This window comes from Bombus pyrosoma, linkage group LG15 (genome assembly GCF_014825855.1).
Source record: "Bombus pyrosoma isolate SC7728 linkage group LG15, ASM1482585v1, whole genome shotgun sequence".
NCBI lineage: Eukaryota > Metazoa > Arthropoda > Insecta > Hymenoptera > Apidae > Bombus > Bombus pyrosoma.
In genome coordinates this window covers 8,480,841-8,497,850 of record NC_057784.1, presented here as the reverse complement: position 1 = coordinate 8,497,850, position 17,010 = coordinate 8,480,841, and the positions used below count along the sequence as shown (strand labels likewise).

Genomic DNA, 17,010 nt, shown 5'->3' with positions numbered 1-17,010 from the left:
ATCCCGGCCATGATTATAAAATATCAAGATGGTAGGTACAAAGTTTATGAACAAGAACGCGCTAGATTATCCTAGTTAATTAAAACGATGCACCTCGCTCTCCTCGAAATTCCTCTGAAAATCTGTTTCCCGATAAATTAATTTCCTTCTGAAAAATCGTCGATAAATTTAACGAGTTCGGAACGCAATCTACGAATAAAAAGTTCAATAGAGAGTTTCATTGAAACTTCATTCATCTATACCGTACTATCTATATTACGAAGATTATATCATAAGAGCGGGGAATAACATAAAAGTGGAAATCGGTTTGTTCGTTGTCAACGAAGTAGTTCGAACCAATAGCGTCGTAACCATATAATTTCATCGTTACATCGTAACCTTGTATCTCTGAAAAGCCTGCGCGCTACTTAAAAAAAAATCCTCGAATAGGAGTACGTTTCAACGAGAATTTTGAATTGATACATCAAATGGTAATCGAACGATCGAATGTACGCTAGAGCGAACAGATTCGGATAATCACGTTTCTGCTGCGGTGAACTGTATCGAGTGGACACATGCGCGCATAAACGAGTACGTATACGTATTAATGTACATATAGCATATTGTGTTTTTCAGCGTTGTCGATGACAGAACGCGATCTGTTCCGCGAACTAATTCGCCACGTAGACAGGAAGATCAATCCCGGCTTAAACAGGCTGACATGGAACACTGAATACGTGGACGCATACATCGAGGATTGCTTTAACCAAACGGCAAATGTACGCTTCGTTCCATCCCTCCTCCGTTTCTGGTTACCGTCGCTATCGTCCTCTTCGTCCAACCTAAATCGGTCGGAAAGGGCGACGCCTATATTATGCGCTGCAGAAATTTATGCAACGAGTCCGGCTCTGTCCTGGCGAAATTAAATTTTGACCCAGCCAAGTGGGATCTGTCCGCAGCCTTTGTTTGTTTAATTAAGCAAGAAGAGCGCGTGCTGGCGAAACGGAATAACAATAGCGGATATCCGAGGCCGCGTTTGCGGTCATTCGTTACCCTGTTCAAATCGACGGAATTTGGTCGAAGGACAAAGCCGGACACTTCATTGCCTTTTGCTAAACGGTGCGAAATTCACCCGTTTTCGGTATGGTGTCTTGTTCGACCTTGTTCGCTTCCTTGCCTTGATCTAGTGACTCGAACAACTTTGTAAAAAGAATCTTACTCTCACGAATGAATGTTGATAAGTAAATGACAAATAGACACTTATGTCTCGTTCGAACATTTCGCAAAATTCTTAAATATTCCGACACACAGCAGGTGTCAAGGTTGCCAAAGATTCCTATCGTATATGTCGTCGTACAGCTTTCTCGATGTACGAGAAGTGGAAAGGTCGATTTCAATCGCACGTATTCTTTTGCAGCTTCAAGAGTTCATTGACGTTTACAAAGAATCGAATCAAGATATCATGAAACTATGTGAGAAGATTTGCGATACGCCGATGATCAAAATCAGGCAGCATTACACTTACACTTTGGAGGATTTACAGCAAAAGTTACTGAAAACCAGGTACCATTTGAATGGATCTAAAATGAGTATGGTAAATTTTGAAGGTAAAGGACGAATCATTGAATACGTATAATGAATTATTTAAGGGACGAAACTTTCGAAGTTCTATTGGGCTATCACAGAACCATCTTTCAGTATATATTGGTTATTTTGGATGGATTTAAGGATGTTCTTGAAGACGTAAGTGTTCAAAAGATTGTTAAATATCTTTTTTATTCCATTATTTTATATATTTATTCCTACAGTTTATATGACTAAAGCTTATAATACTCAATTTGAATCACTCGTTGTCGAAAGCCAAACTGACCGTCCTCGTAAAAAGCAATCTTGATAACATAAATCGCCATAGAGGGAGAATGTTCGCGTAGATGCGAACTTTTATGGCGACATAAAATCTCTCCAGGCATTCAGTGTCCAAGTATTCGGAATATTTAGCATCCTTTCGGGTGTGTACACGGCCAAGTGTCTGTCCACTAGGAAAAACTATATATCATACGAAATATTTTATTAAAATGTCTCTTTATACTTCAAACGATGAACGTAGAAGAGAAACGTTGCTGAACACGATGAAATAATAGCGAGACACAGCGTCGTTCTGTCCCGACGTTTTCATTCTCACCCAGAACTACTCGTTTCTTCCTTGCATCGACAACAAATGCGGCCATTCACAGAGTAAAATCCGCACGAAACATTCTCACGTTATTCCTGTAGGCTATGTGATGCAATTCTTGCGGTACTCCGACGCGAAAACCCGGACCAGACCGATTCGCGTAACGATATATCGCTGCGTGAAGTAATTGCTGTGAGGAACACACGTACTCGTTAATCCGGAAGTGCTCTTACACGCGTTATTTCCATTGTGATATGAAGATACACCAGGAAACATGGATAAGTCAGTTTTTCTCGATTGACAATTATATAATATCGCGGAAAACCTATTTGAGAAAAACCCGATAAACTACAGTGCAGCAAAAAGTGAAAGTGCTGACGCGCCGGGAAGCATGGGAAATCCCAATAGGCCATGTGGCCCAGCCGTGGCCTTTTTTAATTACCTATTGTTGTAAAGGTGTACGTGACCATCTTGGGTCATTAACGGCTATGATACACGTGTGCGTGATAGGAGTACTAAAACTGGTATAAAAGGACGTTTTCGTAGAGGGAGTTAGTTAATGGTGAATCGATTGTTGCGAGTTGGTCATAAGTTGTGAGTTGTGAGTTGTCACTCAGAAGTTAATTAGTTGTACCAATTTAGTTATTTTAGTTGTGTTACGTTACTACATTAAGAAATAACTCTAATCAAATAACCATCGTCTTCCTGTTTCAATCGCTTTAAATAAATCTGTCAAATAAATAAAGTCACTATAATTAATTCTACATTTAGACACACGCCTTACATGGAAGCATCACATAAAATCAATAACAAACAGAATACGTGAAAAAATGAAGCAGATATACTGGTTAATCAATAGAAAATCTAAATTAAGCATAATGAATAAACTAAATATATACAAAACAATAATCAAACCAATCTGGACATACGCAGTCCCACTATGGGGGATGGCAGCAATGAGTCACATAAATAAAATAGAAACAGAGCAAGCAAAAATCTTAAGGACAATAGTTAACGCTCCATGGTACGTCAGAAATGAAGACATACGAAAAGATTTAAAAATTCCAACAGTCAAAGAGGAAATCGCCAGATATGCAAAAAAGTATAAAGAAAGACTTGCAACACACCCAAATCAGCTGGTTGCTGAAACGAATAAAACAATAATAGAAAGAAGACTGAAGAAGAAGCATCCTGCAGACCTCATAATAGAACAATAAACAACCTGGAAGATGGAGTCCCGCTGGGGGTAGCCATCCACATGCTATATTTATCAAATATTAAATTATAATATTTTGCCAAATGTCCTAATGGATAAATCGTAAAATGTAAACAAACAATAAATATAAAAAAAACTATAATTAATTCTGAATTTTATAACAGTTGACAGTTATTAATTTTATTGTTAGTTTATGACAATTATCAGTATTCCATAAAAATCTGTTAACAGTCTTTGCAAGAGTGGAAGGTTTACTTAAGCAGGATGGACCTACTCATAGGCGAGGCTTTCAAAATGTGCTTGGTCGCGTCTCTCGAGGTCATGTACGTTGCTCTTCATGGTGATGGTACTACGCCACCATCGCCGCTCATTTTGATACACGTAGAGCTAATCGACAATAAGGTAATTGTACGATATTCTATTTTCTATTATTATCTTATTTGAAATAGAAATTAAAACGGGAAGAGTCAGGATTGGAGGAAGAGATTGTGATTCTTCTATGTGTAGATAAAATTCCTGCCGGACCTGGCAAACATCGCCATGGAAGTTGCTATGATCTTTGACAATCTTTTAGAGCCCTTGAAAAGAATAACTCGACTGATAGACAAATTCAAGTTCGATTTTCAAATTCCACCATTCTGGAAAATATACGAGAAAGATCCAGAATTGCTCGATCTTCAACAAAAACTCAACGACGGTTGTATTCTCCCCTTCGTTCATACTTGTTCTTTTCCTTCGAAATGACTTTTATTGCAGTTACTATATTAAGTACAATAAATGTTAATACAAATTTTCAGAGGTGAATGCCTGCTTCGTTCAGATGCAAAACTACATGAAAACTTGGGAACCGTTCCATGAAATTTGGGAAATAAATAGAGACATGTATCTTCAGAGGTATTTACAATATTTCACAAATATTCGCCTATGTCGTTGACCACTGTGAAAGCTACATGGATTTATGAAATCCATGATTAGATACGAAAAATTGAAGCCTACCGCGGAGACGTTCGACTCGGATATCAGTAGATACACGATCATCGCCAATAACGTTCAGATGCAAGAAACAGTGATGACTGTGCACTTCCTCGACGTGAATGCCGATCGACTAAAAGGTGCCATCATCGAAGAATGCTCGATTTGGCAACAAAAGTTGATTGAACTTCTATTACGGCAAACCCAAAATATGGTGCATCACGTGTATCACTATATCGCGGACAATTCTAAGAAGTTAGTACCACATAAATTCATCACATAAGCCTGAAAATCTCCATGGAGTTTCCTAAATTTCATCCGGTACTATTAATCGTCTTTATATTAATCAAAATGTGAACGCATAGCCAAAATAGACATTCTGAGGCCATTAATGATCCATAACATAATCAGGCCGATATAATTGAATATAATGAAATTTATGGCAGTTCTGTGTAGCTCGTGTCCATGGGTTCGCTATGCCCAAAGGACTCACGCAAGCGGGATTCAGCCGCGAATCCGCGGTCTGTATCCCGGCGGTCTTCCCTGCGGGAAGATATAACCAAATCCGAATCAAATCTAGAACGAGTCTAAATCAAACTTATCCCAAACCCAATTCGAAGTTATCCTAATTGCGCGACATATACTGTATGCAGTCGATTTACAAAAATTTCTCCATAAATCGTGCAACTCGATACCCTCCAAATCTCTAATATCTCTTATGTACTCTAAATAATTACAATAAATTCCTGCGCAGGTTTTTACTACATTTAGCAACTAGTCGCAACTGTAAATTTATTCGTTCGCAGAATAACGAAAGAGCCGACGGATCTTATCAGCATGCAATACACGATGCAGTTGTTTGAGAAGCTGAACGCCGATATTCCTCGAGAAGAGAGCGAATTCCCAAAGATCCGTTATCAATACGAGACTTTGGGTAAACCTCCAAACGATTCTTAATTTTCTTGTGCAAAAGGGCAGTAGCGAGACCGATAGCTCGTGAGATCAACGGTGTTCTCCTTATCGAGGAACGCCCGATAGGCTTAATTGTTACGTGTTGTTCTTTTTCCCTTGCAATTTCTATTCGTTCCGTTTTCTCGATCTAGAGAAGTACGAAGTGAGCTTCACGTACGACTTCATGCGGAAACTGCACGACATACAGCCTTCCTGGACCGCCTATTTAGCTCTTCTTGAGGAATGCAGAGAGGCATTGAAAGCAAAGAAGGCAAGTATTCGTCTATAAATTGTTTTGAGATTTATAAATTCACAAATGTTTACGAATTTCCATAAACATCTGCATATTCTATTTATATATGTGTTGAACTCTTACGGTATAATTATTTATTTTAGGAGGAATTCAAACAGATCCTACTGCAAGATGCCCTCATGTTCGAAGACGAAGTATTAGCTCAAGTAGCGAAATTTTTCGATACTGGGCCATTCACGTCTGCTTGGACGACGCAAGGTATTCGTAACTTGGACAGTTATCTGAATTAGTAATCTAAATAAATCTCGCATATTCGTCAGCTTATCGTATATTTTTCGTATAATTTTTGATTGTGTTTAACTCCATCTTAATTCTAATTTCGAAAATACAGATGCGTTCGCCTGGATAAGTTACACGGAACGGGAAATTTCGGCACTGAAAAAGAGAGAATCCAAGCTGAAAACGCAGCTTTTAGTGTTCGACATCAATCAACCAGATTCCCTCAAACTGATACAATTAGAGCAGGTAAAATGATAAACGTTCGCCGTTCTTTTCGTATAGACGCACGAAAATTATTTTAATAGGACATGAACGCCATCCAATTGGTATGGGAGATCACTAGCGAATGGAACGATGCTTGGGAAAGATACAGGACGCAGAATTTCTGGAAGATTGAAATGGAAGAAATGGAGAACACTGCGAATATTCTCTTCAGGAAGCTGAATCGTCTTAGCAGGGAGCTGAAAGAAAAGAACTGGGAGATCGTGGAACACTCGAGGTAACAATAGAAATTATCCTGTTCTATTCTGTCATTTTCTGCTTCTCTTAAAATCACATTTTCATTAATGATATAAAATTTTGAAGACCGCTGTTTCTTGACATCTTACTCTGATAACAAAATGTGTGGAATAACAAATTTTTCAGGGGGAGAGTGGATAGATTCAGGCGTACCCTTCCATTGATTACCAACCTGAAGAATCCGGCGATGAGGCCTAGACACTGGACGAAAGTCAAAGAAATTGTAGATCGTGATTTCGACGAAACATCTGAGGATTTCACTCTCGATACCATCGCGGAGATGGAGCTGCAAAATTATGCAGACCAAATTGACGATATCTCAAACTCTGCTACTATGGAATTAGCTATCGAAATCGTAAGCGTAACAAGTTGAAAAAGGTATATTAGATGTAAGAAAGTAAAAGTTAGGCAAATATACAAATATCTAATCGATCATAAATTGAATACACCATTATCTCGAATAACATATCGTAAAAGAAAAATTCAGGAATGTCTAAGTAGATAAAGAGATCCCGTCTCATGTTCATCAGGGCCTGAAAAATATTTCCGAGATCTGGGAAAACATGCCTTTAGAAATGATTCCTTACAAAGACAGCGGGATATTCAGGATAAAGTCTATCGACGAAATAATGCAATCTTTGGAGGATCATCAAATTCAATTATCAGCCATGAAGGCAACGAGGTTTGATAAACTGACGTGCTCCAAGGGAAACTCGATGGGATGCTATGTGTAAGTGTTACAGGTTCGTTGAACCGTTTGCCGAGGAAGTTGATTACTGGGAGAGAACCCTTTCGACCATCGGGGAGGTTCTCGAAACGACCCTGTTAATTCAGCGCGGTTACATGTACATGGACAATATATTCACCACGGAAGACATCCGAAAACAGCTCCCTAAGGAAACCAACGAATACGACAAACTGACAAGACAGTGGATCGCAATTACTTCGCGGATGGCATCCTACGGTTTGGCATTAGAAGCCACTCATAATCCACGTATGTATTCTGAGAAAACGAGCATACGGTGAATGACGAAAGTCTGCATACACCTATCGAATTTTGTTTATCCGACTTAACGACAGAATTAAAAACGCACTTGTAAATTATTTATATTTACGTATTTTAATGTACTTCTGAAAGGAATTGGGAGGGTTAAAAAGATTAACTCACGAAAATCATGGAACAAAATTAAAGAAGAATTTCTTAAGCGGCTGTAAGAAAGAACATAAGCGAAAGAAAAACAAAGTAGGCGTATCCAATAAAATCTTCCAAACATAAGACGCGCGCAATGCATTGTAATTCGAACAGGCTGTTCGGAATATTCAGGCGAATCGAACAAGCGCAAGGAAAGAAAAAGGAGAATGAAAAATGTACGACACGTCGTCGTCGTCGTCTGTTGGAACGTGAAAAGGAAAAAAGGGAGGGCAAAGCCGCGTACCGACACGAAGACCGCGCTATAAAATAATATAAATCCGGTCCACCGGAAGCATTTGCATTTTTCCTCCGACTCGGCTCACCTAATTTCTCTCTTGTCTTCGTAGCTGGTCTACTGGAACTTCTGAATAAACTCAATGACAAGCTCGAATCGATGCAACGTGCTCTGGAACAGTACTTGGAAACCAAACGACACGTGTTTCCAAGGTTTTACTTCATTTCTAACGACGATCTACTGGAGATCCTGGCGAATGCGAGGAAGCCCGAACTGATACAACAACATATTAAGAAGCTCTTCGAGAATATTAAATTTCTGACCACAACTAAGGTAAATTTAACTTGTTAGTTGAATTTATATTCATTGCTAAAAAAAAAAAAGATATGGGTATTTATCTGTCGAATTACACGTGTTTCTCATTGAAAATGTCTTCGTTGTAAGTATTGAACTGTTTGAAAAATTCATAACGTTTTTCGTTCATTCTAGTAGATTTATTTTATTATGTTGTATATTAGAATATACTTAATGATATTTCGTGTGACTTTGTAGTCCATAATTGGAAAGAATTTGGCGATTGCGATGAACTCTAACGAAGGAGAATGTATCGATTTTAACGCGCCCGTTGTTCTGGAGGGCCAGGTCGAGAAATGGCTCTGCGATGTTGGTAAGATGTTTCTCTTATGATAATTGTTTCGATAAAAATCAGTTTGAAAAAATACTGATAAACTAAAACTCAGTTTCAAAATTATCTCCATTAATATCATAACGATGGGAACTATGACGCAGCAACTTTACGTACAATCAAACTGTGTGGAAGTGAAAAGACCCAAACATCTATCATCCATCTCATTCGAAAATCAAATTTGACACTGTACGAGTGCATCCGGCGATGAAAAAAAAAAGGTCAGCCTGGTATCGTTCGGGCCGCTTTTATTCAGCGTTTTCAAGGGGCCATTTGGCAACAATTTTTCATGAAAGGCACGCAATTTGTATGGGATGAAAGGGCATAGCGCGCGAACGACAGCGGTAGGGGTTGATCGTGCAATGGAACGACGGGAAAAAAGGGCATGGAAATGAAAAAAAAAAAATAAAAATGGCGATTTCGCAGAGACCGCGATGAGGACCAGTCTGCGCGAGATGCTGAAGCAGTGTCGTAGCGCGCTGCGAAAAATGTCCGCGAAACGCGACAGGTGGGTGAAAGATTGGCCAAGCCAGCCTGGAATTACGTCCACTCAGATCCAGTGGACGACCGACTGCACCCGTACCCTTCAACACTGCAGGTGAGCCTCACACATGCTACTCTGAATGAAAATTTAGCGACGACGTTGGTTACAGCAGTCTATAACCAGAACGATGCACCTGAAATTGAGGGGATGGTGGGTATGGTTGAAAAGAGAGGGAAAAGGATGGTAAAGATAAAGGGATAGGAACAGAAGGAAAACCGAATGTAACGGCTTAAAGGCTACCTCTGCTCTGTTGGAGACAGACTGAACGAGGGAAGAACGGAGAACGAAGACGCGGGCAGAGGGAAAGTGAAAGATACGGGGGTTGGATTCGCGAATAAAGGGACACGGTAACTCTAATAAGGGGAATTTTGCATATTCCGGCTCCCGTGTTACGATCCACAGTCACACCGACCTAGCTGAACACCCTTCCTCCCTCGTTTGCATATACTAGCCGTACTGCGAATAATTTAACCCACACCCAACGGTGGAGAAGGAAATCCCTACGTCCCGGGACCCTGTTCCAACGTTCGTCCGCGGGTAGAACAGCTATCCGGATCTGGGTGCACCCAGAACCTTCTCGTTGGCCACGGGGATGCTACTCCCGTTGAAAGAAATAAAGGGATACAAAGGTGTCGGACAAAGAGGCTGATTATGCCGCTTGCGAGCGGGAAAAATTTCCTCCAGCTACGACGCTTTACTGGTAGAAGGTTAAATGTAGATGCGGAGAGGTGATACTGTCTGACGAGGATAATTAATGACTCTTTTCCTTTTTGAATAGCCTTTGAGTTTTTTTCACGGACGATTTTGTGGATTGCGTAGAACGAATGTTAGATAGATTAGAAGTATGCGATGTTGTAACGATAAGAGAAAAAGGGTTTCGCTTGAATTTACTAATAACCGGTAATAAACGTATTTCAAGGATGGTGGACTCGAGAAGGCCGCTAAAAAAGCTACGAAAACGACAGAACCAGGTATTAAGCAAGTATACGGAAGCGATCAGAGGCGAACTGACCCATCTTCAACGATTAAAGTTCAAGGCGATCGCGGTGATTGAAATCCACGCGAGAGATGTTATCGAGAAAATGTACCGAGCTAGTAAGTGATCTATCCAATTTCCAATCCAGTTAGCTTCCAATCTAACCAAATCTTGTATCTTTCTTGCTTTCTTCTTGTCCTTGGTCAAACTCTTCTTAAAAACAGCATATCACAAACAGCTACATCAAACAGTATTGGAATAATATTTTAACAAAAGTTCCCTTTTGCTGTATAGCTTAAGACTTTTGCACGATGTCATATTCGCGTTATAACGTTAGCACGACAACACGGTTTTCAACGGATGGTCGTCTGTCCCCCAGGATCTCGTAAATTCATTGGGCTGTATCGAGTCGAAAATAGATGAATAGCCAGATAGATTGGAGCGCGTATTATCCTTGTATCCCTGGAAACAATTTAGCCCGCGCCATCGGCAAATATTGCTAAGTGAACAGGTGCAACGTTTGTCCAATGTATTCCGTAAATTCGCGCGTCAACGATTTGTCCGGGGACGCGTCGCCAATTAATGCGATTTCGTGAATTAAACTAATATACAAGGGGTCGACTGATTTCGATGTTTCATCACGCACGACGCGATTCGAACAGGATTGTCGAAAATACGTTTTCGTTGCAAAGCCGATTTTCGACCTCGTTTACAGACTGCAGAGACGTGTCCGCCTTCGAATGGCTGTCACAGCTGAGATTCTACTGGGACAAAGATATCGACGATTGCATCGTCTGGCAGACGAACACGTATTTTGTCTACGGATACGAGTATCTTGGTAACACGGGACGTTTGGTGATAACGCCGCTCACCGATAGGTAAGATATTCAATTTCCTGTGATTTATGGTAAAAAAAAAAAAAATAGCATTGGATAAAGAAACGAATCTTTTGGGAAAAAAAAATAAGTATTTGACAAGTCGGTGTTATTATGCTGGAAATCTAAATCATATAATAATAGTCTTAAGCCTAGTACCTGCAACAGAATTTATTTATTTTAACTTTCTATTAAAACAAGATACGCATATTATCGATATATCAAAATTCGACCCTAATTTAACACAAAACGCCAGGATAACACACATCAGTTTAAATACCGCTCCTAAGAACTACGCTTTTCTCGAGGCGGAAACTTACAAGCTACTCGTCATCACAATTGGCAACAGGAAACAGGGTCACGCGTGAAAGCGGTTACGAATGCGTGAACCATTCGAGAGGCTATTACACGCGAGTCGGTGCTGTGATATGGGATAATTAGGTCAGAAGTCGCGACGATTACCGATGGCGTGCGAGCTTACAATTACGCGCAATCTCGCGGTGACTCTCACTCTATTACCCTCGTCCTCGAAATATTAACTTCGTTAGACGTAATGAAACAAAGCATACATGACACCGACTGCAATTCGGGACTAAATTGCTTGAAACTTCAGCTACTCGCAATATGAGGTTTGGTTCACCTGAAGTCGCCATTGATCTCTGTCTCAAACTATTAAACGGAGAAGAGTTGCTAACTAATCAGATTGGCAATCTCGTGGATATAGTAATTTCTTTGTCCAAAGAAATTCTCTAAAAATTCACCCCACCAATATGCGGAATACGCAAAGTAGTTTCATTCGTTTCGTTCTGTTCCACTGATACCACAATACTTAAAATAAGGATCGCTAAATGAAGATATTTAAACAATCTGAAAGCCTGGTGCAATAAAATTTCGTTACTATTATCGTCTATTAAGAGGAAAATTAACGAAACTATGGAGACAAGCGTCTTTGACTCGTTGAAGGTAATTCGTTTTTAGTGATTGTTTCGCACGTGTCGTTCCCTGATCGAACGCTGACATCCGAGTTTTCTCTCATAATTGATGAACTTACATCAAAATCCAAAGAGCTCGTCTCTTCTCTTCTACGGGGTTGCCAGAATCTCGTTGATTAACGTTAATTACATCTCCGCTGATGTTCCCTCGGTGAAAATTTGTCGCTTGAACGTTTCTTCGCGAATGTCCACGAAGTTTCGCGAACTTTCGAGGATCATACTCGTCGTCTTGAGTCCAAGAACCATCGTTGATTAATGTTGATTACACCCTTTCGAGAACGTTTCGCAACTTAAACCACCCTCTTTACCCTCTCGACAAACATCAAAACGATCATTGACTTTTTAACAAATTCGTATCCTTTCCGCCGTTTTCGACATCGATGATATTAATATGTTGCTATCGTTTATTCTCATTGTTTATTTCTCGTAGTTGATCGAATGCTGTGATCGAAGTTGGTTCGCGTTTGCACGCAGTGCGCCGATTAATAAAACTAACTAGCTCGAAGAACCATCCACCACTGTGAGAAATAACTGTTAAAACGATTGCTAAAAACTAGAGATGACAAGTAAAAAGTAAAAATCGTAGAATTTTTAAAAGTTGGTGCTAGAGGATGCGCGTTGAATTAGGTTGAAATGTTTGACAAAACAACACATAATCTCAACGATTTTACACGTAGTATATCAATTATATCTGGAGTCTATCGTTGTCAGACGAAAAGTAGAGAAAATTCGCCACGACAAAATCCTACGGATCTCCAAACGCAATTTCCTTGGTCCAGCAATGCGGACATAAGCTCAGCTTGTGTACAGAACCGCGTAATATACGTCAGTTAGGACAGGATGCGATACAATCTCTCATGGTGGTTGTTATCGAGAGGGAAGAGCAGTTTGCGCGACAAGGGACATCAAAGGAAACGGATCGAGGGGTTTGGAGGACAGCAACGCCAGCTCAGAGAGGATACTTAACGTGGTATCGATTTAATCGCGATAAAAGGGTTCGAGCCGCTCGGCTCTAATTTATGGACAGGGCCGGCCGTCCCGATACATTTATTCTCCGGTTCCGAGAATTTGTCTTGCGGAAAGAAGAACGCAACGCGCCCTCCGAGAAACACGATTCCTCGTAGTAGTACGTCGCGTCCCACCCTTACAGCCGTCGTCGACTCGCCTCTTACTCTAGAAACGGATTAAACGATGAATCGCAGCGTGTCCGAATTTGTGGAAACGTTCAACGAGAGATCGGAGATGCTATAATGTCTGGAAATACAAATTTTTGGCTCGTCTTGCCGAATAATTTATTATAAATTCTTCAACTATCTTATTTCACGCAAGATTGTAAAACTGTTAAAACGAAGAGGCTACTAAGATATACAGATTATACTCTGTTTAATGTTAAAGCAAGTTTAATGTTGTATGCGTTATGTCATAATATGGTTATAATGTGAAACATGATACGATTCGAATTATCGACCGATCTAATAACTGTCATAATAAATTAATAGCAGCCCTTTGAGAATAATTCTATTTCGATGGTAGGTGTTACATAACTCTCACCACAGCTCTACACTTGTATCGTGGTGGCAGCCCCAAGGGACCAGCTGGTACAGGGAAAACCGAGACCGTGAAGGATCTAGGAAAAGCACTGGGATTCAATGTGATCGTGCAGAACTGTTCCGAAGGGTTGGATTACAAAAGCATGGGTAGATTATTCTCTGGACTGGCTCAGACCGGCGCATGGGGTTGTTTCGATGAATTTAATCGGTAAACGGGAAAGATCATCCAGTTTCTTTATATCGGTTTCCTATGCCCTCTCGTTATATCACGCAATACTATGTCATCTTGAAAATAGTTGTGTTTTCGAAACATTGACTTTGCCAGAACTACATTTCGCCAGTTTCGATGTTGTTTGACCTTCGTGCAATGACACTTGGTGGTCACTACAATTGAATTTGTTTTCTCCACAATAGCATAAACATCGAGGTGTTATCGGTGGTTGCACAACAGATACTATCGATTCTCTCTGCGCTCTCGCAGAAACTCACCAGGTTCGTGTTCGAGGGCTATGAAATATCGCTGGTGCACACCTGCGGCGTCTTCATTACGATGAATCCAGGTTACGCAGGTCGCACTGAACTGCCTGATAATCTGAAATCCATGTTCAGGCCAATTTCAATGATGGTGCCTGACAGCGGCATGATCGCCGAGATCAATTTGTTCTGCGAGGGTTTCGAACAGACGCGAATTCTCGCCAAGAAGGTTCGTACAATCCTTCCGTGAAATATATCCTTTTATGAGACTCGAATTAATCTATTTTCCTCTTTCTACTTTCCTTTTTGTAGGTTTTCACGTTATACACGCTCGCTCAGCAACAATTAAGCAAACAATTTCATTATGACTTTGGTTTGAGGGGAATAGTGACCCTAACGAGATACGCAGGGAAAAAGAAGAGGCTTTATCCGAATCTGCCGGACGAGGAAGTAAGATTGCAGAGAATACGTGTTCTGATGAATAATTTGCATATATAATTCGATAACAATTCAAATTCTTATTAGTATATGTATGTATCTCAATCTTCAGATGCTTCATTCGTTAGAGTTCGTCAGAACACGAAACCACTGTAACGATAGCTTAACCATTCCCCTTTTTCGTTCTTTTCTTTATAACAACAAAACCACATAAGGACAGAAAAATCCAATTTTCCATCGCCTCAGCCTTTCATCGTTTTACGCTACAGTCAATCCCCGCCCTTTATACCTTTACTTTGCCATTTTTCTCTCGATTACCACTTTGTTTACACTCCTCTCTCTAAAACAGTTTCTACTCTGTCGCCACACATCGTGTTCGAGATAGATTCGAGACTTACGCGACTACGTTTATCCGGTCGCTTTACCGCGATAAACGTGGCGCGATCGTTCGATCCGGCATTAGACGTTACGTGATCGGTAAAACGAGGGAACGATGAAAATATATGGTGAATCGCGCGCAGGTGATCATTCTTGCCATGAAGGATATGAACATCGCTAAACTCACCTCGGACGACTTGCCGTTGTTCCTCGGTATCACCAGCGATCTCTTCCCCGATGCGGAGATACCAACGGTGGATTACAGCGAAATTATCGGTTACATAACCAAGGAGGCCATCAAACTGAAGCTCCAGGTAATCTCGAACGCCTCAGCCCCTTACATCGAACGCAGAACGACGTGCTGATCTTTACAGGCGTTTATTTTTTAATAAAAGAACCTTCGATCGAGGAAATATTACCATGTTCGTCAAAATGGTAATCTTTAGTACTTGCATATTGCACGCTGACAATCAGAATCCAAAGATTCGAGCTGAGAATAATGTACTCGATAAATTGCAAAACTGCCCCATACATCCTTACGGATATCGATGTTTTCATTGCACGTTAACTTTTAAAAACGAATTTTATCGCGTCGTAAAATTCTATAGCAGCTACAACAAGGAACACGATCAACGCGCCTGTATATATGCATTTATTCCTCCTCAATTTAATTTTAAAAATATATTTCACGCTAAAGATTCGATTACCCTTAATTGGACTGTCAAAGCGGGCGAAAATCAACTGGAATGTCAATTCGATCGCGAATTTCAGTCGATCGTCTTCAGACGCCATTAACGTCGCAATCTAGGAGGCTGCGTGAACTTCTGGAAGTGCACGCGCGCCAGTTTGCACAGCTAACATTGTTTACAGCCTATTCCCCTGATACTGACGAAAGTTATCGAGCTGTACGAGACGATGAATTCGAGGCACTCGACGATGATAGTGGGCGAGTCGAACACAGCGAAGACGGTTACATGGAAGGTGTTACAGCACACGATGACGAGCATGAAGAACGACAAGAAACCAGGATACACCGCCGTTCATGTCTATCCCATTAATCCAAAGGCGTTGAGCCTCGCTGAACTTTACGGCGAATACAACCTCACCACTGGCGAATGGCACGATGGCGTTATATCGTCGATCATGCGAAAAACCTGTTCCGGTACACAGAATTCTTTATATTTTTTGACTACCACGGTTTGGTTGCGGCAAATTGAACAAAGTCGGCAGAGTCTCGTTACTTTTGACAGACGATAGCCCTGACACGAAATGGATCCTCTTTGACGGTCCAGTGGACGCTGACTGGATCGAGAACATGAACAGCGTAATGGACGATAACAAGGTACGCTTCCTGAAAGCTCTACTTCCTCGAAAAATCCAGATATTATTTAGAGAATTTCTCTTAGTTAATAACTTTCGAATAGAAGAAAATTTATATCTAAAGGGAGGGGTCTAGAGGTTTATAATTCTGGTTTTTTAAACTTACAAATAATAAATTAACAATTATTGATTACTAAATTGTATAGATTATTACGAAATATGTCTAACGTGTCTATAGGTTTTAACTCTCATAAATAACGATCGAATCACTTTGCCGAATCAAGTATTGCTATTATTCGAGGTCCAAGACCTCGCTGTCGCCTCTCCAGCGACGGTTTCGCGGGCTGGAATGGTATATAACGATTACAAAGACCTTGGTTGGACACCTTACATGCACAGCTGGCTTCAGAAGTTTCAACGACAGACAGAATTCGTAGAGGAAGTAAGTCTCCTAGTCTTATTACAAACTTTGATAGAAAAAGTCAAGTTAGAGATGTGAAATTCATACGACAACTAAAGTGAAATATATACTGCAGATGAAAAAATTGTTCAGTGCGCACGTGAACGATACTTTAGAATTTAAACGACGAAAATGCGAGGATCTTGTCCCAGTTCCCGAACTAAACGCCGTTCAATCATTATGCAAGCTTCTAGAAGTGCTTGCCACCGCTGAAAATGGGGTTGAGTTCACGGGAGACGTAGACATGTTCGCCAATATTTGCAGAATGTGGTTCTTCTTCTGGTATAATTTTTCAAAAAAGATCTCACATCCAGAAGACGCAATTTTTAGATCTAATTTTACAGAGACTTGATTTTGTATTAGTTTGATATGGTCTATTTGTGCGTCGGTTAACGAAGAGGGTAGATTTAAGGTGGACAATTTCATACGAGAGATCGAAGGCACGTTCCCACTGCGAGACACTGTATACGAATACTTTGTAGACTCTCGACTACGATCGTTCGTTTCCTGGGAAGAAAGATTGCCTCCGGTATGGAAAATCCAGTCAAA

At 40.5% G+C, this 17,010-nt stretch overlaps 1 protein-coding gene across 1 annotated transcript in view; it reads left to right on the top strand.

The window, feature by feature from the left end:
- The window catches only part of LOC122575836 (dynein axonemal heavy chain 2), a 39,225-nt gene that overhangs the window by 8,056 nt on the left and 14,159 nt on the right, over positions 1–17,010 (top strand). The window contains exons 6-34 of the mRNA XM_043745303.1: positions 616–758; positions 1,397–1,542; positions 1,629–1,722; positions 3,600–3,770; positions 3,876–4,065; positions 4,166–4,262; positions 4,344–4,595; positions 5,147–5,274; positions 5,444–5,562; positions 5,688–5,802; positions 5,936–6,069; positions 6,129–6,322; positions 6,469–6,697; positions 6,873–7,024; positions 7,086–7,336; positions 7,882–8,102; positions 8,322–8,436; positions 8,881–9,052; positions 9,918–10,093; positions 10,690–10,852; positions 13,375–13,599; positions 13,806–14,094; positions 14,178–14,315; positions 14,825–14,995; positions 15,552–15,843; positions 15,932–16,023; positions 16,240–16,443; positions 16,538–16,743; positions 16,825–17,010. Of these exons, the coding sequence (XP_043601238.1) occupies positions 616–758; positions 1,397–1,542; positions 1,629–1,722; positions 3,600–3,770; positions 3,876–4,065; positions 4,166–4,262; positions 4,344–4,595; positions 5,147–5,274; positions 5,444–5,562; positions 5,688–5,802; positions 5,936–6,069; positions 6,129–6,322; positions 6,469–6,697; positions 6,873–7,024; positions 7,086–7,336; positions 7,882–8,102; positions 8,322–8,436; positions 8,881–9,052; positions 9,918–10,093; positions 10,690–10,852; positions 13,375–13,599; positions 13,806–14,094; positions 14,178–14,315; positions 14,825–14,995; positions 15,552–15,843; positions 15,932–16,023; positions 16,240–16,443; positions 16,538–16,743; positions 16,825–17,010 (5,065 nt within the window). The remainder of the gene's footprint in view (positions 1–615; positions 759–1,396; positions 1,543–1,628; positions 1,723–3,599; positions 3,771–3,875; positions 4,066–4,165; positions 4,263–4,343; positions 4,596–5,146; positions 5,275–5,443; positions 5,563–5,687; positions 5,803–5,935; positions 6,070–6,128; positions 6,323–6,468; positions 6,698–6,872; positions 7,025–7,085; positions 7,337–7,881; positions 8,103–8,321; positions 8,437–8,880; positions 9,053–9,917; positions 10,094–10,689; positions 10,853–13,374; positions 13,600–13,805; positions 14,095–14,177; positions 14,316–14,824; positions 14,996–15,551; positions 15,844–15,931; positions 16,024–16,239; positions 16,444–16,537; positions 16,744–16,824) is intronic.